This window comes from Sinocyclocheilus grahami, unplaced genomic scaffold, assembly GCF_001515645.1.
Source record: "Sinocyclocheilus grahami isolate Dianchi unplaced genomic scaffold, SAMN03320097.WGS_v1.1 scaffold731.1, whole genome shotgun sequence".
Taxonomy (NCBI): Eukaryota; Metazoa; Chordata; class Actinopteri; order Cypriniformes; family Cyprinidae; genus Sinocyclocheilus; species Sinocyclocheilus grahami.
In genome coordinates, this window is record NW_015505910.1 from 374923 (window position 1) to 400628 (window position 25706).

The following is a 25706-nucleotide window of genomic DNA, read 5'->3' on the forward strand; positions in this document are numbered from 1 at the left end:
TATATATAAATACACACACACACATACAGTATATATTTTGAAAATATTTACATGTGCATACATTTATATATTTATATTATTATATTTTATATTATATATTAATATATAAACATAGCATAATTTTCTTAAATATACTGTATACATGCACATGTTTGTATTTATATATACATAATAAATATACACTGTACATGCTCATATATTATGTAAACAAAGCTTTTATTTTGGATGCGATTAATCATTTGACAGCACTAGTTTAAACTCATCGTCTATTCCTGTGAGTGTTGAATGAGGTTGTTGCCAGACATCATTGCACAACTCTGGGTTGGATGTGAGAGTAATCCCTGCGGTCCGGAGCACAGGAATGTTAATGAAAGGTGTTGTGTCAGGGACGCCGTGAAGGCCAGCGTCTGTACCTCAATCTCAGAGTCCAGAGGGGGGACAGGGTCACTGGCCCTCTTCCTGCCTCTCAGCTTCCCATCTGAGCTGCGTCTCGCTGGAGCACCTTCCTGCTCCTTTCCTGGAGTCGGAGGACTCGTGGGAGCATGGTACTCTGCTGTCACACACACACACACACACACACGAGCATGTGATGACATGTCATATACTGTACATACACACATACAACCAAATATCTCAATACCAAAGCAAACAGTCCTGAAAGTTTCAAGTTAGCACTATTGTATTAAATACTTAAGTACATCACACATAATAAGTCATACACTGTACAAAAAGGGACTATTTTTTAAATATAGCATAATTTGGTTACTTTAATGTTTTGTAGTATCTTTGTAACTTTTAAACTTTCTTTGTTTTATACTACTATAATTACGTATATAGACAGACATTTTTTTCTATCTATATTTTCTATATATAGACTCTATATAGATTATATATATAGACTTTACTCAGACTATAGTTCATAGGGTTTTTTTGTTTGGCACTATTTTGTTATATATATACTGTATATATATATAGAGAGAGAGATTTTTAGCTACTTTTCATAGTATTCATTGTTTTTTGTTTTTTTTTCAGACAGTTTTTTCATACAACGTTTCCTACATATTGAGCATTTTATACTATTTTGCATAGTAATTTTTTCTTAAGTATTCCCTATATATTAAGCTTTGCCAGCTGGCAGGATTTTATATATTTAATATGGTTTTTCATACAATTTTTCATAGTATGTTCTTAAGTATTCCCTATATTCAGCTAGATATTAAATCTAGATATTAAAGCAACTTGAAAATGTTTTTTAAGTCTGTTTTAGCAAGTTGACATTTATTATATATTATAAGTTATATATATATTTTCTCTATAACAATTTCTCTATAACTCTATAACCTTTTCATACTATTTTCATACTATTGAGCTTTGCTCAATTTAAATATATGACTATTTTTCATAGTATTTTCACAAATATTCACTATATATATTTAGCTTTTTTTTAATTACTAAGATTACATTTAGAGAAAAACATATAGTCAATCATCTGGATATTTCAACTTGAAAAAGTTTTTTTTTTAATCTTAACAATTATTGCAAGTTGGCAGTATTTTTATATAAATATTTCCCATACCATTTTTGAACTTTTTCAAACACATTTTTCATAATATTTTAAACATATTTTTCATAATATCTGTCTTGCCATTTTCAATAAGTATTCCCTATATCTAATATAAAAATAACATTGAGAATGTTAATCAGCTTCACCATTTTCACCATAGAGCTCACCTGTGTGTGATTCCGGGCTGTGATTGGTCGATACAGCTGGATGATCTGTGTGCTGATAGGGTATCGCCGTGGTGATGGCTGAGGGCGTGATATTGCTGGTTGTGATGTACGGGCTGTTGTAGTGTGTGTTGTAGTATGGCGAATATTGATTTTGGCTGTAGTTAGAATATGTTGAGAAGTCCTGATGGAGACAATGACATGAATGAATCATCTCAGACTACATACTACTATCTATGTCTCGTTTTGTCTAAACCCTATTGCAGCATTCATTGATGGTTGGCTAATATACCATGGTAGTCAAATTATACTATAATGTACTAAAAATGCCATGGTTTTATCATTTTAGTCATGCCGCTTTTTTTGCAAAGGTATAACAAGTGTTGCCAAGTCCACGGTTTTCCTGCGGAATTGGGCTCCTTTAAAGGAACACTCCACTATTTTTGAAAATAGGCTAATTTTCCAACTCCCTTAGAGTTAAACAGTTGAGTTTTACCGTTTTCGAATCCATTCAGCCGATCTCCGGGTCTGGCGGTAGCACTTTTAGCTGTAGCTTAGCATAGATCACTGAATCTGATTAGACCGTTAACATCTCGCTCAAAAATGACCAAAGAGTTTTGATATTTTTCCTATTTAAAACTTGATTCTTCTGTAGTTACATCGTGTACTAAGACCGACGGAAAATGAAACGTTGCGATTTTCTATGCCGATATGGCTAGGAACTATACTCTCATTCCGGCGTAATAATCAAGGAACTTTGCTGCCGTACCATGGGTGCAGCAGGCCTAATGATATTACACAGTACCTGAAAATAGTCCCCAGCACGCTCCCTGTGCAAGAAGGTGGTCACGTTGGTTATGTTGGCGGAAGTTAGCCTATTTTCAGGCGCTGACCATTTTTGAGCGAGATGTTAACGGTCTAATCAGATTCAGTGATCTATGCTAAGCTACAGCTAAAAGTGCTACCGCCAGACCCGGAGATCGGCTGAATGGATTCGAAAATGGTAAAACTCAACTGTTTAACTCTAGGGGAGTTGGAAAATGAGCCTATTTTCAAAAATAGTGGAGTGTTCCTTTAACACTGTTGCCGCAGGTTGAAGCATGATATTTAGCCCCTGGAATGCAATTTTTACCAAGGGAACCTCGGCAAAAAAACGTGTATTTTACCCCCAGAACAAGATTTTCTACCAGGGGACCCCTCAAAACACGATTGGGCTTGTGAAAATCTGGCAACCCTGTATACAACAGTATATCAGTCTCCAAGGGTGATTGTAGTCCATCAGCAAAGGTGCTGTGTGATGCATTTTCCTAATTTGACCCACCTGCTGTGCAGGACTGAACGGCGTTGAGCCTGTGATGCTGTTTGCACCCTGGAAAATTCCAGAAGAAATGCTGCCGCCTGGAAAAGAAGCACAACGCTAGTTTAAGAGCGTACAACGAGCTGACTGCTGTAAAGACACTCCAAAGCGCACGATCCAACACAAACACGACACAGGAAACACGACAGGCAGCGGCCGAGGAACGGCTGGTGAAATATAGACACGTTTAAAGCACTCAGAGAAAGTCTGCTTGATTTATGACTACAAAAAAAATTCAGGTGAGAAACTGCCCAGTGCAAATCCGTCTCCGTTATCAGACTTTCAGAGCTTGAATGTCTTTCTCCAGGCCCGTCTAGTTCCCTTTTTTCTGTCTCGTTCCCTTCATATTCCCACTCGTTGGCTTTCTGAAACCTGCCCTAGATAAATGAGTGTGTCAAAACAGCACCAAATCTCCAAGGAAGCAAGCAGAAAGTCTTCAAAGGGGGAGAGAGGGAAGTGGGCGAACGCTGGGGCTGTGTTTCTGATTTTCTCCACAGCGGTGAAACGCGAGGACCTTTGGCACCCGGAGAAGGGTTATTTATTTCATGCTACAGCAGGTCTCCTGTTGGAATTTGCCTATAAATCAAACGAGACCGGCGAGATGCAGCGCGAGACGTAGTAAGCGCGTTTTCCCAGACCCATTAGAAATCCATCCATTTCACAAGCAGACAATTTTACAGTAAATGATGTCTCGGGACGTTTATGAATTACTGTAAATCCCTCTAATACGTTATAGATGATATTATCTGCCATAGCACTAATTCTCTACTACTAGCACTACTCATTGATTATGCTAATTAGACAGACAGGAAGTAGATGTCTTGTGCTTTATGACTTTGAATGTTTGAACTGTTCACACTACTTTACAAAAGTTTGGGATCAGTGAGAATTTGTTAATGTTTTTGAAAGAAGTCTCTTCTGCTCACCAAAGCTGCTTTTGGTTGACTAAAAATACATTAAAAACAGTAATATTGTGAAATATTTTTATAATTTAAAATAAATGATTTCTATTGTAATATATTTTAAAATGTAATTTATTTCTGTGATGCGCAGCTGTATTTTCAGCATCATTCCTCCAGTCTTCAGTGTCACATGATCTTCAGAAATCAGTATAATATGCTGAGTTGCTGCTCAAGAAACATTTCTGATTATTATCAATGCTGAAAACAGTTTTGTGTTAGGAATAGACTGATACTCAAATCAATATTCACTGAAAATCATTAACACATTTGGCATGTCAATAGTTTTTGAAATTAATGAAAGAAATTTTTGCATGTGCCAATTTTTACAGAGAGGAAGATTTTAGTGAACAATTAATTAATTCAGCCTGATCCTCACACAAGTGTTATTTTAGTATTATTTATATACTATCATAGTTTATTAATGTTTTTAATTTTTATATTAAATTTTTTGTTTAATTTTTTATAATTTTCTATGCCCTTTTGTTATTTTATTACGATTATTATTTTTGTAATATTATGATTCAGTTTCAATTTGGTTTTAATTAGATTTCTTTTTAGTCATTTTATTGCTTAAACTTATTTCAATTTCGAAGACGACATTTAAAAATTTTCTTTAGTTTACGTTTTTCATCTAATATTTGTATTTTATTTTATTAAAAAAAATGTTTTTAATCGTTTTCATTAACGATAATAACCATACCTCACACAAAGCAAATCATATGGCTTTAAAAGATTTTATTCAAAGATTTAGCTTTTTCTTCCTTAATGTGCTTGTTTTGTCCTCTGACAGCCCATGGCCACTATTTGCTTTCACTTCATGGAAAAACCCCCTTCAATTTTCTTCAAAGCATCTCCTTTTGTGTTCCATGGAAGAAACATCATCAGGCTTTGGAACGACATGCCGGTGAGTAAATGATGATGACTAGTAATTCTGTCTCTTTAAACCTGAAAACGTGCCTGGTGCCACTTCACCTCTGACCTTGACCGAGAGCGGTCAATTTCACACTGCTGTGCCAAAATCAGGACTGCGGGCAGAAGAGGGGCGACTGACTGCGATCAGACGCTCAGATCCCGTCTGAGACTCACTCCCACACTAACACGCTCCTCCAGTGGCCGGCGTGTTGCAGAGAAAGGTCCTGACCTCCTGAGAGAGCAGAGAGAGACGCCTGACGCCAGGAGCCAGACCGCGGATAATGGGGAACAGGTGTGTGTGTGTGTGTGTGTGTGTGTGTGTGTGTGTGTGTGTGTGTGTGTGTGTGTGTGTGTGTGTATGTGTGTGTGTGTTGGGGGGATCGACTGTAGACGGCACCTGAAAAATCAGTGTGTGTATTTGTGGGGATTTGTTAAAAATAAATGTGTTTTTGTTTATAAGTATAGTTGTATTTGTAAAAATTCCAGTTGATAATACTTATTACCTGACTTCTGGAATACTTAATTCCTGATTGGTCAAAATATGGTGTAATGACGCTAAACTGTTAGGCAAGTAATTTCCTACATGAATGTACTAGTATCATACCATAGTCCTGATCTCCACGTCTGGGTTTTTTCTGTGATACTGACTGACTGACTGTATAATTTTTTCATTAAAATGAATGCTTTTATGCAGCAAGGATGCATTAAATAGTTTGAAAGTGACATTAAAAACAGTAACATTAAATGTTACAAACGTTTTCTATTTAAAAAACTAAAAATGCTGTTCTTTTTTTTAACTTTCTATTTTATATCCTGAAAATAAAAACGTATCACTGTTTCCGCAAAAAATATGAAGCAGCACAACTGTTTTTGACATTGATAATAATAATGTTTCTTGAGCAGCAAATCAGCATATTAGAATGATTTCTGAAGGATCATGTGACACTGAGGAAGACTGGAGGAATGATGCTGAAAATTCAGATTTGATCACAGGAATAAATTACACTTGACCATATATTGAAATAGAAAAGAGTTATATTAAATTGTAATGATATTTCACAATATTATGTTTTTTCCTGTATTTTTGATCAAATAAATGCAGCCTTGGTGACCAGAAGAAAACACATAAACAAATAAGTGCGAATTAGGGTCAGTTGCATACCACTTTTCCTTATTTTCTCGGCATGCAAAGTCCCATACTGCAATTCCGTTGCAGAATTAAACGGAAGAATTAAACTGCTGGTTTGACACAATCTGATTTGTAAAAAGCACTATATAAATAATGGTGACTTGACGTCATTGCTTGGTTTATTGCTGATTCCAAGCTCTAAAATACCATGTAGATAAAATAGTTTACAATACCACTTGAAATGATAAGGTGGCTCTTTGCGAGGCGGTTGTGGCACTGACCGTGTGTGGAGTAACTGTAGAGCGTCTGAGCGGGTGGAGTGCCGCTGAAGTTGGACGTGTATCCCAGCAGACCGCTCTGTCCTGGTGAATGACTCAGGCCATCTTCTGTTTTAATATCTGATTGGGTGAGAGAAAGAGACACGATCAGCCGCCAGGTCAGCTGTGGTGTGCACTATTTAGGGCGGGTGTGAAATGTCACTCACTGTAGGACGTCATGCTGTAGCCCTGTGTGTGATGTGTGTACGGTGTGTACGGACCGGCCGGCTGTAACGCGGGGCTGTACTGCGTCTGTCCGTAAGCAGCCATGACTGAGGACAGCTGCTCTAGATGTAGTCAAGAGAACCAGATATTAAATATAGGCAGCCTCTTCCTATTGCAATAACACACAAACAACACCTGATTCATAAACAAATGACTCTTTTGAATCGGTTCTTCTGTTTCTGTTCTTTTTGGTTCTTTCTTATGTTTATAATTAAATTATATATATGTGTTGTTCATTTTAACTGTTTTTTTTTATGTCTATATGCTTTAGATTTTATTCATTTTTAATTTCATGATTCGATCAATTCTTCAAAAGTACTGAAAGAATCAAAATCATTACATGGAATACAATTCAGAAGCAAATGACTCTTACGGGCTGGTTCTTTTTAATGAATCTGACAAGCCAATCAGTCTCAAATTCACGAGTTATGAATTGAATTCAAAAGTAAAAGATTCCTTAATGGAATCGTTTGGGATTCTGAATCATTAAGTGGAATCCAATTCAAGAACGAACGATTCTCATGAGCTGATTCTGTTTTATGAATCAGACAAAACAAGTCATTCTCAAACTCCTAAGTTATTTTGTTCTCATAAGTACTAAAATGACCATTAAGTGGATTTCGTAAATTATGATTCTCATCCCTATGATTGTACGGTTTAAAACAAGGATTTTATGTCTACACTGATGAATTAATTCTCCACAAATCAACTGTAAAACCATTCTTATGCAATTTGTCACCTTGAACTGAATGTTTTGTGAAGAATTTGCATAGAAAGTTTGCCAAACAGTTTAAACAGAAACATTCACTTTTTTTCCCCGAAGACGAGTTTAATCTTGCGCTTTTTGCTCCTTAAGTGCATGCATCTTGTTTTAAGGATGATATTTTTATTGGAAAACAACAAGATTTTTGCAGTGTTTAAGTGGAGCCCAGTGTGAGTATAGAACTAGCTGTAATATCACTCACATGGCCTAAAATCGTCGCCCAATGTGTAGATCTAGTGGCTCCTGTGAATAAAAGGAACAGGTTAAACGCTTTCCATCTGAATGAATGCACTAGAGGAAGTTCATTAAATCCAAACTGCTAAGTTGTTGCAGACCTGTGGCTGTCTGTCGTCGTACTTCCGCTTGCACGCGTTCAGCTGTCAGCTCTCCTGAAATAGACAGACCTGTTTGTCAGAAATATGTGACCTAAAAAGCACACAGGCTTTGGTCCAACAGCATGCATCTCCAAAGTAAAATATGAAGAAGGAACCAGAACATAAAAATGCACAAAGCACAATTCATGTCTAATCGTGTCTTACACAGGGGAAAAAAAAGGTGAACGGACAGTTTTTCTGAATGACGAGGCACCTGCGGTTTCCAAAAACACATATAATTAGAATTCTGTGATACAGACAACAGTGAAACGCTTGTTTGTATAAACCGGCTCGGTAGGACTGTGTTCCTGGAACAGAACAATGTGTAACCTGCTTTTTCAACCTGGCATAATTTGGCATCACAAACCGCAGGCAGAACTGTGTGCCAGCAGTTCAGGACGGGCGAAAAACGGTGGCTGTTCTTGTGCATGTAGATGTAAGAAATGCAAGCGTCCCTGTTGTGTTCTGGGCTGGTAATGGCAAGGTGCGGTGCATACTGTACATGTGGGTATAGTTTGCATGAATACAACTGAGAGACGATACGGGTGAAACACCGCAAATGACCTTGTAACCTTGACATGTTTTTTTTTTTAATTGCTCTTTCTCGTTTCATTTCTGCTTCAACTTTGTCTCAGACCTCAGGAGAAAATAAGAGCTGAGCTGAGCTAAAATGAATGCGATTAATTGTCATTTGATGAGAAATTTTTGAGTTTGCTTTGAGATCTCTGATTTTTGACTGCGATATGACCCGTCTCATCTGTGCTTGTCTTCATATAACGCCTGTATTTGTTTTCTCATTGCTGTCTGAGAACTATGATAATATTTGCTTTTATATCAAATTAACTTTGGAGAAAACTACAGCACAGTGTTATTTTAGTATCACTGAAATACTGTAATAATTGATTATGAAAATTTTGGTTTTATTTTATATAACTTGTATTAGTTGAGGTTTTAGTAATTTTGTTGTATGTTTTTGTCATGTGTTATTTTGTCATTTTAATTTTTTTTTAAATCAGTGTTATTATAGTTAAAACTAAAACTAAAATTAAAACCATAAAACACTTTGAAATAAAATAAATGTTAACTGGAATAATATATATATATAATTTATTTTTTTTTACTTTTATTTCAGCTAGTTGCCAAAGCAACATTTTTATTTTTATTTAGTTTAACATGATGTGCTAAAATAACTAAAACTAAAGTGAAAATACAAAATAAATAAATAATAACAAATTATAAAGACTAAAGACAAAAAATTACAAAATTACTAAAACGTTAATTAAAATGAAAAGGAAAACAGCAAAATAAACACTGATTCAAAATATTAATAAAAATATATCAATGAAGTATGTCTTATTTTATATATCAATATAATTTTTTAATATTTTCTTAAACATTTAAATTATTATTTTTTTTTTAGTTATAATTTTAGTTTTAGTTTACGATAATAACCCTGTTACTCTGGTACCAGAATAAACATCTCATGCCGCCAAATCCTGACTCTTCTCTTAGATTAAGACACACGCTTGCCGTAAGGTTGCTTCTGACAAAAAGAAGCACAAAGCTGTTGTCTTCCTCTAAACTTCTCCCTGTTTCTCCCTCAGGGCTCCTCCATCTGTCGGCCGGAGCAGAGAGACGCTCGATGTGAGCAATATCACAAGAGCAGCTGCTGTCAGAAGCAAAGATGGAAAGGAAGGGCAGCAAAAGGTGAAATAAGAGCCAAAACCAGAGCTTTCATACAACCACGCAAGAGTGGGCTTGTACGTGTGTGACCTCAAATGCAGATCGTGACAAGCCAGATTCAGCTCGTTTCTAATTAATCTGACAGTTCAGACAGCAGCGAGGTGAATGATGTTTTGGCGGCTGCGGTCGGGCGGCACCCAGCGAATGTTTAAAGCAAACAGAGACAATGTCTCGCTGCAGCTCGCTCTGTTTTCTCAGTAAACAGTTGCGACACTACCGTACGGCATATTTATGATTAAAGAAACATATCATGTGACTGTCATAACGACAGCAAAGCTGCAGTAATTCCATCGCTTGACGTGTTAAAGGTGAAACTTTTTCCACTTCAAAAGTTTTAGCTCTTAAGAAATGCATGAATGATGTGTGATAGTATTCAATCGATACGAGTTTCTCAATGGCCGATAAGGATGTCATCTAAAGAGTCAATATTGTGCCAATATATGCATACTACAAATGGGATGCTCACAAGCTTAAAAGCTTATTTTGCATATTTATTTAAAATGCAATAAAAAATGGTGGGCATGGTTATTGGCTGGGCTCATCAATCAAATATTAGACAATTAATCGCCTTGTATTTCCACAAATACGTCGTAATGCTGTCAAACGATTCGCATCCTAAATATAAGTTTTTGTTTACATAATATATATGTGAAAAATATGTTATGTTTATATATTTAAAATATTGATATATAATATAAATTATATGAATATAAATATATACATGGAAATATTTTCAAAATATATACTGTATGTGTGTGTATTTATATATACATAATACACACAGTATAAACACATATATTATGTAAACAAAAACTTTTATTTTGGATGCGATTACTCACGATTAATCGTTTGACAGCACTAGTCATAAACCAAACCATTTCCACCAACTGTAATCAGTATGAAGTCTAAAAAATGCAGATTTAATGTTTTTAAATCTATTAGCTGAGCTTAAAGTCTTTTTTTATTGTTTTATTTAACATTTCACTATATATGCAAGCTTCTTGGTTCTCGCATATATAGTGATCGTATGGAAGCATGAACAAGATTGCGAGCTAATCATACTTGGAAAATAGTGTGCAAGTCATACTGACAACTTTTATAAAAAACATTTTTTTTTTTTGAGAATTTGAACTTTTGTTATTTTTTAATACTGTTGTTTGAGTACTAAATTTACTATATTATGTAAACAAAAACTTTTATTTTGGATGCGATTACTCACGATTAATCGTTTGACAGCACTAGTCATAAACCAAACCATTTCCACCAACTGCAATCAGTATGAAGTCTAAAAAATGCAGATTTAATGTTTTTAAATCTATTAGCTGAGCTTAAAGTCTTTTTTTATTGTTTTATTTAACATTTCACTATATATGCAAACTTCTTGGTTCTCGCATATATAGTGATCGTATGGAAGCATGAACAAGATTGCGAGCTAATCATACTTGGAAAATAGTGTGCAAGTCATACTGACAACTTTTATAAAAAACATTTTTTTTTTTTGAGAATTTGAACTTTTGTTATTTTTTAATACTGTTGTTTGAGTACTAAATTTACTAAAACTGCTATAAAAATAATCTATAGCTAATTAGAAATATTTACAAAAAACTAATTAAAAAAAACACTCAACAAAAACTTAAAAATAAAAAATAAAAAAATGAAAATGTAAAAATAAAAGTCAATTCAAAATATTAATAAGTACTGTAATAGTACATAAATAATACTAAAACAACACTGGTGTCAACATTATGCTAAATAATGCATTTGTGTCTTACAAAAAAACAACAACAAAAACAACTGTTTTTATTGCTAACTAAAACCATTCAAAATCATTAAATGAAATGAAGCTAAATAAATAAATACAAATTTAGAAATGTTGGCGTAGCAACCAACTGAAATAAAAAAAGTTTAAGTACTAAATTTACTAAAACTGAAAAAAAAATGAATTAAATATAAATATAAATATAAAAAATAAACAAAACCGATAAAAAACACTTAACCAAATAACTAAAAATGTAATAAAAATAAAAATTGAAAATATAAAAATAAAAACCAAATAACTAAAAATTTAATAAAAATTGAAAATATAAAAATAAGCTACATAAGAAGTACTATAATAGTACATAAATTACATTAAATCAACATTATGTTGAACACCCCATCTTGCATCTCACAAAAAACAACCCAAATTATAAATGACATGAGAGTCCACTATCCCTTTAATTTCATATAAACATGCTCTCACACGTCTGCTTGTTTTCAGAAAACAGAAAGAGCGGTTCTCCAGGTCAGAGATGCAGCGATGGGTTTTCTCACACCTGCTGACGCAGCACTCCACACAAAACCTTTCCCAAGAAAATAAACGTGACTGGAGACAGCAAGCGCAGGTCGCCCAGCAGTCCTGACTTCCTCCCAGAGTTCCTGTGATGCACAGTGTGTTTCCTGGTACGAGCGTGTCCCGGAGCGAGAGGGCATGGGAAAGAATGCTCTGCCCCCTTTCACAGTGGTAAACTGAGCTAAAACAAACTCGGGACAGTGCACGGCCGGGACAGAGCGCTTCACCTGGCCTCGCGCTGTTCTGCTAGCGTTGGCGTCTTTCACGGCTATCGTATTCCACACAATGCCTCGCATCATACATCAGTGTGCGCTGTCACATCTATATCTCTTTTTACCCAGCATTTTTTTTCCCAATTCAATTCAATTGGGGGAGATTTCTCTTCAGAATCATGGGTAATGTAGTTTCTCACCAGTATCTCTGCTGTTAAAAATGATTATTATTTAAAAAAAAAAAGTTGAAATCATGCAGGCTGATTGGTTCATCAAAATCATATGCCACCAATGAACAAGCTCGTAGCTCACAATAGGTCTGTCTTTAATGGTTTATTACTTATAAGGATAAAAATCAGTTGCTCTTATGAGAAAACGGATGTGATTTTTACTGTTGCGCTGTACTCTGCATGTCCTCACAGGATCATTATGACCGGGTTAAGAGAGCAGGTTGTCTGTCTTTGAAACGAATCATGAGCCGTAGCTTTGCCATATGGCTGTCTGATTTACAGCGAGCTCTCCAACCCGAACCGTGATCTAAACCATTCAATCAAAGCCACCAAACTGCACTCTGGCCGGTAGCTGAGGGCTACGTCCCATATGGCGCTGGGCGTGGGTTCGCGGGTGACTGCTGCTCTGCCTGAAGGGAAATCGCGAGACACGGTGACCTCACTACAACAATGCAGCACTTCTGCAGCCCTCGTATTTCCAGCATGACTCCAGACAGACTGCGAGCAGCCATCTGCCCTTTCATTTCCTCTGAACTCACACGGGCTTCGCTGAGGGATCAATGGGCCAGGTAGTCCAGCTCAACAAATGAGCACTAGTTAAATATGGAGCCTTTTCACATATCCGAGGTTGGCTACAGTTCTGTAGTGGTGAATGGAAACTACAACAAATAGGACTTATTTAAAATAGGACCATCCCATCTTCCACGTTGTTTTTTGAAAGATTAAAGCCAAAGTATGTCATTTTTGCAATGCTTTCATGTGTCCCAGTTTAATACGCAGAATTATTTGAATGAACTTGTATGCATGTGTTTGAGGGTCAATCTAAAAAAAACCTAACCTGAGCCACTATACAATAAAGACACAAAATAACAACTCCCCATGCATTTTCTGAATTTATTTTGCATCGTTTGCATTTTGCAAGCAAAACCGAATCTGAGAAAGTACTATGAATTTTTCTTTTGTGTTCAAAAATGTTTTCCTTGCAAAACTTTTCTGTTTGAGTTTGGTTTCATATTTTTTTGCTCAAAAAGTATTAATCTCAGTGCCTAAATTCAACAGTTGCTGATACATGCAACAAGTGCTGTAAATGCAGTGGAAACAGACCAATAGAAACTAATTCAAAAGCAACTATTTAACTTTTCCTGTACATCCTTATGATGCGATTTCCACTGAAATCAATTGATCTGCATCGTAAACTTTAATGAGCAAACTCCCTAAATCGAACTTGTCGGAAATGATTGACTGTTGTTGAGACTCACTTAATTTTCATATAGTTATAGTTCTGTCTAGTTTTAGCTGGTGGACCTTATCTAAACTATCTATGCTTGATATGCAACATTTCTGTGAGACGTAAACTCAAAATTCTAAGAAAAAAAATCTAGAATTTATAGGTCAGGAACTTATAAATGTGGAAAAAGGTCAAGATTATGTGTTCTTGCCATTCTGACTTGTTTCTCAGAATTTTGAGATAATACCTTTTTATTTATTCTTATTTATTTAATTTCTGAGGTGTAAATGGCTTTCCATAGTAAACTAGCGAAAAGTGATTGTCGTTAAGACTCTTCATCTTATACTTCACCTCACCTCATTATAGTTCAGCGATGCATTTACCATTTGGTAAATAGTCTTGTCCAAACATTAAACTTATTCTGGCTATAAGTTATTTTTAGTGAATACCAAAAGGTTTGCATGCAAAACGATTAGTCTTTTTTTTGTTTGTGTTCCTTTTTCTTTGCAAAACCTTTCTGCACAGTTTTCCTGTATATGCTTAGTATGCAACTTTTCCACTGAAATCAGTAGTGTAAACTCTCGTGAAAAGTGATTGTCGGTGAGACTCTTCTCCTCACACTTCACTTTGTTATAGTTCAGTGATTCATTTGACATTTGGTAAATAGTCTTATCCAAACATCAGACTTACTCTAGCTCATTTACTACACAGTGTTGAACCTCAGGGCTCTTGCTGTGCATGCTGTGGGAGTTTTTCAATTGATGCACTAAGCTGTGTTTTTTATTTGAAACGCACACACAAAGTGAAGAGCTCGTCTGCGGCCACTTGCCTTTGGGGCTCAAGCTTGTCTGCAGCCTTTGAACTCGGACTCTCGTAAATAAAGCCGGCCGGCCACACGCGTCTGCTCTTTAGCTCGCTAATGGAGCGATGGTGGGGCTGTAACAGCCTAGTAATGGTCTCTTGAGATGCGGCGGACCGGCGGTGCTTACATCACTGTCCGGGGATTTCATCAATGCTGGAGCGCAGCAGAGCATGGGAACACTGATAAGTGGTGCACAGACTCGATGAAGACATATATGCACAATGATGTAATACATGATATAGAGGTGAGCGATAATGCTAACCGTATAAATCACGATAGATGCTGGGAATTCAAAACCGTTTGTGTGTTGCATAACTATGTAGAGTAATCCCCTATTTTTAGAAAATCTGGTGAATTAAAGTGTTTTCAAATAAAGGGTGCTTTGATTAATTTCTCTTTTTATTTGGAACTTGATAGACGCAAACCAAAAGATAAGATTATTCAAAACAAACAAAGTCTGACATCAGTGCAGAAACAGCTTCAACTTATGTAACGCAAAATGTGACTCAAAGCTGTTTTTTTCACTTTACGCCATATTTACCTACATATCTATAGCAAAATCTCTAGTGTTGCAGAATATAAACCATCATACCAGTCTGTTCTCAAATGGATAATTTCTAAAACATTTTTTCCTTGCAAAACTTTTCTGCTGTGCCAAGTTTCTCTTTTCAGCTAGAATTGTGACAATACTTTTTATCCAGAAAATACAGCAAAGAAAAGTTTAAAACAGGTTAGCACACACCAAACACTGTGCAGAAAGTCCATATTTACACATTTGTGCCATTGCATAATATAAACTGTTGTGCCATTTTGAGTTCAAATTGAATCGCTTCTAAAACATTTTATTCTTTGCTCAAAAATGTTTCTCCTTGAAAAACTTTTCTGCTGAGTGTCAAAGAGTTTGCTTCTATACTTTTTTGTGTAATTTCCAAGTTTTTTTCTCTTTGCAACCAAAATAATGACAATACTTTCTGTCCAGAAAACACAGCAAAGAAAAATATAAAACCGGTTAGCAGCATGCACGAAATGCTGTGCGGAAAGTCTATATTTAAATTTTTACCATTGCACGATATAAACTGTTGTACAAGTATGTATTTAGACTAAATCATTTCTAAAACATTTGATTCTTTCCAAGTTCCTCTTTACTTTTCAGCCAGAATCATGACAATACTTGTCAAGAAAATACAGCAAAAAAACATTGTAATGTTCAAATTGAATCGCTTCTAAAACATTTTATTCTTTGCTCAAAAATGTTTCTCCTTGAAAAACTTTTCTGCTGAGTGTCAAAGAGTTTGCTTCTATACTTTTTTGTGTAATTTCCAAGTTTTTTTCTCTTTGCAACCAGAATAATGACAATACTTTCTGTCCAGAAAACACAGCAAAGAAAAATATAAAACCAGTTAGCAGCATGCACGAAATGCTGTGCGGAAAGTCTATATTTAAATTTTTACCATTGCACGATATAAACTGTTGTACAAGTATGTATTTAGACTAAATCATTTCTAAAACATTTGATTCTTTCCAAGTTCCTCTTTACTTTTCAGCCAGAATCATGACAATACTTGTCAAGAAAATACAGCAAAAAAAACTTTGTAAAACAGGTTTCACACACACAAAAAAAGTCCATATTTACACATTTTACTGTTGCATACTGTAATATAAACTATCATACAATTCTGTATTCAAACTGAATCCTTTCTAAAAACATTGTATTCTTTCCAAGTTCCTCTTTGCATGTCAGCCAGAATAAAGAGAAGAAAGTAAAGTGTAAAAAGAGCTAGCATACACAAAATTCATTATGGAAAGTATATATTTGCACATTTTTACTATTGCACAATATAAACTGTCGTACAGTTCTGTATGAAAAAAATAATGATTTTGAAACCGTTCTATTCTTTCCAATTTTCTTTTAGTTGTTCAGTGCTTGTCATCCAGAAAATACAGCAAAGAAAAGTGCAAAACAAATGAGCACACACAAAAAGGCCTCGGAAAGCTATCAGTTTTCCATCCTGCAGATAGACTTTTAATTTATTGGCTTCTGTTATTAAAAAGCCCAGCCCGGGCTCGGCCGCACGTTCCTGGCCACCATGTTTGTGTGTAACACTAACCGCCTGCCATGGTGGGCTCTGCTTTCCACATGACAGCCTCCAAGAGGAGAAAGCCACCTTTCATGCCAGCTTGTATGGAAGGATCCCCTCTCCCACCCAAAAACCCCCGACTTATGTGTAATCGACCCCCTCCGTTCATACATTTGCCCCATCGGTTCCCAATTTCTCATCAGACCCATCCCCCTCGTCCTTACTGCCGCCAGCCTCCAGGTCTGCTGGACCCTTCACCCCCGGAGCACTGCCCCGAGACGTGGGTCATGGATGGGGACAGCTGGTGGACCTCCCAGGATCCGTCTTATGAGGGGATCGGTCAGGTAACACATCTGGCCTGTTGTAATCGGGAGGCTCAGACTGCATTAAAACGGCTCGAGTGCATCAGAGAGAGAGAGAGCTGCGTGTTTTCAGTGCATGCAAATCACATCCACAACGAAAGAGCAACTATTCTGGGATAACATTTCACTGACTGGCCTTGTGAAAAAGAAGTGTGCTTAATTGTATTAAATGTGCACTTTTAGTATACCTAATGAAAGTATATTTTTTAAAAACTGTACTTGCAGATGAAATTAAAGGCCACAGTACACTTTCACAACTGTTTCATAACACACTTTTAAAAAACACTTTGCAATAATGTTAAATTTGAAGTTTAATCTTTAGTTGCATTTTAAAGAAGCACACTTATTTTGATGTACTGAAGCACATGATTACTAAATAACTTGATGTAGTGTGTTTTTTCATAACATTTAAAGTAAAATTTTCCATTCATTACAATTATAAATATATTTAAAATATATGACATACAGGTTTCAGTAGAAATTACATGTAAGTATAGTTTAGTATACATTTGACAGTACACTTTAACCATATTTCAAAGACAATATAAGTTATTATGAAATTACATATACATATGTACTTTAGTCCTACTTTATGGTTCAAATAGGCACTCAACTAATTGCATTTAATATAATTTTGCATAAAGCACGACCTAATCGCATTTAATACATTTTAATTTAATTGTAAATAACATGCATTGAAGTGTCCAAACATTTAAGGTAGCATATATTATAGCATATTCTTTTAAAGTATATTATTTCTATAAGTAATATTTTTAAACATATGCTAAAGTGTACTTCTTGTTCTCAAGGGTATAATCATATTTCAGGCTTGCAAACTTTTCATTTAGTTTTGAAGCTAGATTTACATTTCTAAAGAAATTATAAGTGATGTTTGCATGTGCAAAACTCTAAACACGTTGCAAGTGTGTTGCAATACATTTGCTAAGGTTGTCTGGGTGGATGTACTTAATTAAAAGTGGTTTAAGTGGAGATTTGGTGGTTTCTTACTAGTCCAAGTCTCCGTGGTATTCAGTTTTTCTCCAGTTTTATTGTCCACCAGGTGAAAATCATCAGCTTGCATGCACACCTCATGTACGTAGCACGCATGCTGCAGGATGAGTTATGACAAATGTTATACTTTGGTTTAAAGCTTTGCTCAAATCACTAACCCTAATTATATGCTATTCAAAGGAGCTTAAGCTGTATTTATCCAAGAATATTCCTTTGAAATTGAGTTTGCTGCTTGTTTGACTTGGATTTAAAACCCTGAGCTTTCGCATGACTTGCAAAACAGCCATCTACATAATGTATGCACAGTCCAGGAAGACTAAGTAGTTTATTCAGTTAGCAGTCTTGAACTTTTCACCTTGTGACACGGTAGCTGCAAATGCTAACATCCTTGGCTTACATTGTTGTGGACAGTCACTGAATGATATATGGCTTTATCAAAGAAACCTGTTGAAAAAGTTCCTGCTTATTTGCCCTGAGGGCGGTTAGCATGTGTAAACGCGCCCGAGCGCCAGAGACGAGGAACATTTCAGTTTATTCAAAAGAACTAATTTGTTTACATTGTATACGGTCCAAGTTTTTCAGTCGCCACCTTTGGAAATCAATTATGAGAGAGAGAATATAGTTATTATGAAATCTCTTAATCATTCACATGTTGACTGATGATGAATTATTGACTGCGGTGTTCAGTTTTGTTGTTCTTGACTATAAACTACCGAAGCTGTTAACACAATTAGTGTCATAAAAAATCCCAATATAAACATTATTCGCATCAGCGCTGTAGAGTATAACGGTATATACTGCACGATGGTAGAAATGTCCCAATTTTGCTTGGGTGCTATCAGACAACCAGCAGTAACGACGTTATTTTCATATCAGCCTTCATTTCTTGCATGAATGTTATTTTTTGGTTTGCATCCATCAATTTCTAAATAAAAACAGGAAAATAATAAGATAAAGCACCTTTCATTTGCAAATTATTTAATGCATTGGATCACACACACTCAGCACTTTGCTTTATGACAGTGACGCATGTGACACTGGCTGTGTGTGTGTGTGTGTGTTAAGATATAAGATAAGGACTAAAGATTGGCAATAGCTGAAGAACCAGCTGCTGTTTGGTGAAAAGAATGAGACTGTAGGGAAAAGGAGGGGTTTGGATGACTGTGTGTGTGTGTGTGCGTGTGTGTGTGTGTGTGTGTGCGTGTGTGTGTGTGTGTGTGTGTGACAGACTGAAAGGGAACTACAAAGCTGTGTTGCTTCCTACTCACATTAACATACAGAATCTCTCCACACTATATTCTCTCATTTGTTAAGTCAAGCATCACTATTAGTGTTGATCATATCTTTGGTTAATGATCTGAACAAATTAAATGATGTGGAAAATCCCACAGACTTACAATGAAGTTGGGCCCAAGATGAAAATATCAGAGACTTTTCACTTACAGCAGTAAGCAACCACCTAGCAACCACCTAGATCACCATAGCTACTCCATAGCAACACCTCAGTAACGTGACACAGGTACTCAGAAACCAAAAAAATAAATGTTTTTTGATCTTGTTGTTTTATATATACCTTTTGATCTTGTTTTTCTATATACAGTTCATAAAATAATAATGCTCACTATAGAAAGGACCTCCAGATCACAATTTTAAAATTCTCTGATATGTATTGTCTGGAAAGCCAAATATGATCAACAATCAGTGTTTAAACCTTCGAAAGTAATGCAAATCACCCAAAACATTCAACATTTGACCACATTTCGCATGTTCGCTTTACAAAAGGAAGTTTGGTTGCGATCAAAGACTGTTAGAGCGTCGTCTGATCAAAGCGAGGAGTTTATGTGAAGTTCAGCTCGCTGTCGTCGGGCCTCTGACTGTAACTGTGCTGCTAAAGCATTCCTGTACACTCAAATCAACAGTTGTTTTGGGAAAAGACCGACTAGAAATTCAGAGCAAATATTTCTCCAAGTATGATCAATAATAGTAGTGATGCTTGCCTTGTTGCTATTAGTGTTATTAAGAATGTTGCACTACTAAAATCCATGTTTGTTCAGAAAGCTTCTTTTCCTATATTTGCATTATAGGCTTTTCATACATTTTAGGGCTGTCAAATTTTTTTCCGAATTTAAAATATTCGTCGAATTTAAAATAAAAATCCACATTAGAATGCAAAAACGTTGCATTCGAATTTTAGGTGTGCGTTAAGGAGGCAGCCTTATCAGCGGCGCACGAGATGCGATGACGATGTAAGTGTCGTTGCGTTAAAATTTATTTGTTATCCTGTCCAGTTGAAGCCATTAGATGCGGCACTGCTGCGTTGTTCATTAAAAATATTGCGTAAAAAGAAAACATCAATGCGGAGAAGCCAAAACTGAAACCAAGCCGTTCACACAGAACGCATATTTCGCGCATTCTCTAGAGGGGCATCTATCACCGTTGCACTCATGTCTCGCACAAAAGAGCCACATGTTTGGAAATGAATACTCTGTGTGATTAACTATGCATACATACGTGATGATGTTTTGTTTATAGTTGTTTAAGCAACTTAATTAATCATAATTGGTTTATAAACATTATTTGAAACATTAGCACTTTTTTCCACAGTTAGTCATGTTATCTTATGATTTGATTAAACGTGCATTAGTAATATTTTGCTCGGTGCGCCCTCTTGTGGCCTCAGAAGAGAAGCCAACAGCTTTTCTTCACCTTAACTTAAAATTATGCATTTTAAATTTGAATATAATTCGAATTTTGATAATATTTAAGTACAAAATTTGAATTTAGTTTTTCAGCCATTTTGACAGCCCTAATACCTTTAATCCTGAGCAGTGAAAAATTCCTTGGCCTTGACTCCGAGCCACAGTCGCGACTCGCGTCTGTCTGATGATGTGGCAAAGTGTTAACTGTGACAACAGCTCTTCGCTACTGATCACATTCAGTTGCGTAAGACTCACGAGACTTTGGGAATCCCTCTATGGGCGCTAGCTAAATATTTTGCTCATTACGCGCGAGGTTATCTTCCATCTGGAAGCAGAGGATCGGTTGACAATTCAAAGCAGAAGCGGAGTTCAAGGCCTCCAGCCTCACCCTAAAACCGAGGGGTTAACGTCGGCCGGGCCGTAATGAACCAAGCACCGATAAACTCAGGAAGAGCCGTGCTTCCTATGAAAATATTTATCATTCCAGAAACCTTTGGCTACAGAGGACTTTAGGAATTAATTCGTGTTTTCTTAAGAGGGGGCGTCTCAGGATGGGGAACTCGGGCCTCGCTTTGCCTCCTTGAGCAGGAATTGTGCAGCTTATTCACAATTTATTAGGGTTAGTAATCAGAACCATGACGAAAAGAGAGCTCAGAATGGGACCTGATGTTATTATACACTGAAAACGAGAGCGTTAAATCAAACTTGCCCCTGTGCACATGAACTTTGATGTGCGTCTAACATTTTCTGAAAATAATTGAAATAAGTCTGCATTTATGTCTGATTTCAGTCTAATTAATCTGTGATCTGACATATCCACAAAAGGCTTTGATTAAATTAATAAAACATATCTGCATGCTACTGCACATCCTCAAAATCTACATTGAGACACAGAGAATAAGAGATCTGACTCCATTTTCAAAGCATGTGAAATGTGAATGCAAATGCAGAGGGGTTCAGTTTTACTAATTCATTTTTTGTGATAAAGTGTGAACAGGCTGGAAAGTGGCCACTTCAACTGGATTTGATTGAATCCAGTGGTACTGAACTGAATTTGGTTCTTTTAAAGAGGAATTGCACCAAACACCAACACCAGATAAAAGTTCATCATATTACAATGTTTTTCAAAGTAATCACAAAGTTACCAAAGACAAAAATAGTTGCACTGTATGTTCTGCAATGAGAAATATTATTCGTTATATCGTCGTCATGATAGAAAAACCAAAATCTGCTGAGTTGCCGTGCATGAGTCAATAATTCTTGGACTTGTTTTGGTGTTGCAAAGTCATGGTGGTGGTAGAATCATTGCATTTGGGAAAGAAAGCACTGACGTTTAGGATCAGTACATCTGCAACTGGTTTTGGATCTCAGTGTCCGATTCCTGATCTCTTCTGTGGACCTGGGTTGTTAATAATTTGGAATTGTGCAACAGTGACCTGCGTTCTCGTGAAACAAAGCGGTGAATGTATTGAGCAGGGGGTTGTGAGAGCTTCTCGAGGACGATGAATGCTTCTCTTTGAAAAATGCTTAGCAAGGCACCCTAAAATTACCTTATTAGCTTCCTGACTTTAAACATCACCTCAGCGATTTCAGAGTAATCGTCCAGCGCTGTGAAATCCGGCATTGATTTCGTTCAACCAGCCAAATTTCATAAAAGAAAACTGCTCGTGTGAATAGACACGTATGCATAAACTAAGACATGAGAATAAAAATCATTACCAAGTGTGATTGTACTGAGTGAAGCAATGTACATAAATTAAATTAAGAATGATAACAGAAAGTATTCTGTTCAAAGACCGTCTACACTATTAGGAAAATTATTCTGAATAGCACTAATTAATTTTTTTGGGGGGGTTAAATAATAGAAGGGGCCTTTTCCCGTCAAAAACTACTGAAGTTTAAAGGTCGGGTAGTGATCTGAAAAAATATTTCACTGCATTTTAACCCAAAAGAATGAGTTCAAATCATGTTAGCATTTGAATCACGCTGAGCTTCCCATGATATAAGCAACAACAACAAAAAAAGTTTAACTTTCACATTAGTTTTGATGGAAAAAGGCCCCAAAAGACAATCATTTATAATATTTTAAGTCTGCATAGCGTAAGATCGTCATTTTTTTTTCTTTTGTGAATTTGGTCAGTGTGATGCTTCAGTCTCAGTCTAAAAATAGGTACTACATTAATACAAATGATTACAAATACAAAATAGGAATCTACCTCACTTAACAGCTAAATGACTTTCAAATAAATCTTTGATTTTAGCTGTATTCAAATTATAGTACTTTTAATTCTGTTTGCATAAAATGTTTAGTTTATTACATTTGTCTAAACTATGAATGGCAAATTATTATTATTACGTTGTGTTTGGAATCCAGTACGCAAAAAACTAAACGGATCTGAAGAACCTGCAATGATACATCCAGATTTTTTTTATATCTATTTTTAGTTTTATTCTTCTATCTATTAAATTGATTTTACCCTAGATTGCCAAATATAGTTCTTTGTATAGCAGAAAGTTCTGAAGCTAGTGACTATTCAGTAGCCTCATCTTCATTTTTAAGAGTATGAACTGAATAATCTCAACTTTAATCTTCAATTCAGTTCAAACTCTAGCATGATTAAACTTAGGCATTTTTATATTGTTTGATTGAAGTGTTATGCAAAATGTAATACGAATACAAACAATAATAAAAATGTGTCTGTTTTCTTACATGAAACAGAAACACTCAATGCACTGTATACAGTAGGCCTTGTTTTATTTTATCTGCACTCTTTTAAAAAGAGGGTTACAGGGTTCGTGAATTTCTATATGGTTCTAAAAAAATTGTGATTTTTCTTTATTGGTTCTTCAGATCAGTGTTTAGGTTTCTTTTAATGCACAAGGAAGGTAAAAGAATAAAAAGCATCTCCCATGACATACCACTATAACACAATTTTGTTCCTAAATTAAACTTTTTTTTTTTTAAATGTATTTAGATATCTGCTATCTGCATCTTTAACCATCCTTTAAACCTCCTCAAAATGTTAACAAACGCGTCCTGCTGCACTTTCCTCGTTTTAAGAGATTTTCTAAGGACATAACTCATAGTATGAAGGATAAATAATGCATTATATTATAAAGACAGGAAATATTAGCGGGTCGTAAGACAAGATCAGTGAGGAAATGATGCACTCACCATGTCTGAAGTAAAGCAAATGAAAAATCAGCTGTAAGTTCAGCCAAGTTTCCTCTCCATCCTGCGGGTAGTGCGTTGATCAAAGCGCCGACAGACGGATATAATGTCGCATCCCGCCGCTGCGGTTACATTCGAATTTTGAAATTTGGAACGATCCGGCTGCGCGCGCTGTGATCGAGAGCTCTGCCGCGTGTGTCTCGCTCCCTGAGTGTGTGGTGTGTGGCGCAATTGAGTGCGCACTAATGTGAAGAAACGTTCAATAAATGAGCGACCTGAAGTTCCTCCTCCTATTGCTCAAGTCCTCAACCACAATGACCATCCTGCTCTGTGTGCAGGCGCACGCTCATTTATCTATGCATGCCTGTGCTAAGTTTTAAAAATGTACAAATATAGCGAAACGTGTAAAACAGGCATATTTTGAATTGTATTTTGTAAAAGTTTCTAAAAATGCCAAAAAAAAAAAAAGTGAATATACATTGTTCAAAAACACACTAAATAGTGTCTTACTCGGTTTAAAAGGTTTGTGTGTTTAAGGGCTGGGAATAGAAAAATTTAGGCTAATTAGTTCAGTATGAAAACAATAGGCTACAAGTCAGTGATAGCAAAAACAAATGTGTCTTTCTGAAACTTTATTTCAATGGTCTGTCAGAAAAGTTATTCATATGTTTCAAGGGAAGTTACAGAGTAAATCCTGATGATCACATTTAAATGATGTTTTATGTCTTCATTATGAAGGCACAGTGTTCATACTGTGTTTCAGCAGATTTACATTCGTAAATTGCTATGAATGAAGGCTCACACACTGTGATGTAAAAAAATGACCTGAGGTCAAATACATTGTATAATTTCCAGCCAATGTGAAAGAATAATAATTAACAAATAGTTTTGACCTATAACTGGATAAACATGTAGATGTTTGTTCTTCTTTTATAGAGTTCACTTTTTATTACTAGGAGTAAAGCTAGTTCCCTTTCAAGGGAACTTCGAACTGCGTCCTCTAGGGGTCGCTATGGGGAACGCCTCGTCGTGACCCGTGTCTGAAGCATACATTGAAAAAACACCAACAACACCTTGGCCGGCGACAGCCCATGAAATCACTACCGGTGCGATTATAGTATAAATAGGCGCCGGGAGAACATGTCATTCTCTTTTTCGTCTTCACTGACCCTTTTGTTTGAAGCGTGCAATTTCCGTGGTAAGAGCGATCTATATTCCTATCGTTATGGCGAGCACTAGCAAAGCATTTAGAGGGTGTGTGCATCCGCGTCGTCGTTATTTGACACCTGATGACACACACTCTTTTCGAGGAAAGGGGGGGCAGCCATCTGCTTCCCGTGGCTCAGGACCCACTGCTGCTGAGGCACGGAGGAGGATGGGCTCGTGGGGATCGCAGGTGGATCCAGCTGATGAGTTTAAAAAGGGGTTTTCCCTCTCGCGCTCGTCGGCTGTGGATGAGAGTAAGCTGCTGGAGGATGATGTTATTTCTTTAACATCGTTTGATCCGGGGGCCGGTGCTCTGCTGGGTTCGGCCCGGTAAGAGCAGGATATGTCTGAGGACGGCGAAGAAGCTGAGGCTGAGCCTTCCCAATCCTCCTGCCCTGCGTATGATGAGCTCTTAGACTTTGCGCACTTTCTGAAATCCTGTACGGTAAGGGTTAGGCGTTATAGCTTCGTTCCCTTTCTCTGAGTTGGTTAGACCCACGGTACCTTGGGCTCCACTCAACCAGTGTGTCTCTATTTTTGACATTGAGGGTTACTATGAGCATGCTGCTTCCTATCGAACACCCGGGTTCGCTCCGTGGGCTGTTCTCGTGGTAATATTAGCAGTGCGCGTCCTCTCTTAAATACGCAGCAGCAGGTCAGGCTGTTGCTTCGTTGCTCACAATGCGGTGCTCCAGGCATATTAGGCTGACCTGCTGGAAGACCTGGATAAAGGCCTGATGAGGTAGCTGAGTTTCGCCGCACCACAGATCTCACTCTCTGTGCTACTAAGCATGGCAGCTATAG

General features: G+C 36.5%; 1 protein-coding gene across 1 annotated transcript in view; it reads right to left on the reverse strand.

Moving 5' to 3' along the window:
• Positions 1–23938, reverse strand: part of LOC107560503 (eyes absent homolog 2-like) — a 46582-nt gene extending 22644 nt beyond the window's left edge. Inside the window, exons 1-8 of the mRNA XM_016244704.1 lie at positions 23700–23938; positions 7729–7782; positions 7596–7636; positions 6573–6692; positions 6370–6486; positions 3050–3126; positions 1732–1912; positions 317–553 (exon numbers count right to left, since the gene is read on the reverse strand). Of these exons, the coding sequence (XP_016100190.1) occupies positions 317–553; positions 1732–1912; positions 3050–3126; positions 6370–6486; positions 6573–6675 (715 nt within the window). The 5' untranslated portion in view covers positions 6676–6692; positions 7596–7636; positions 7729–7782; positions 23700–23938. The remainder of the gene's footprint in view (positions 1–316; positions 554–1731; positions 1913–3049; positions 3127–6369; positions 6487–6572; positions 6693–7595; positions 7637–7728; positions 7783–23699) is intronic.
• Between the last annotated feature and the right edge of the window lie 1768 nt (positions 23939–25706).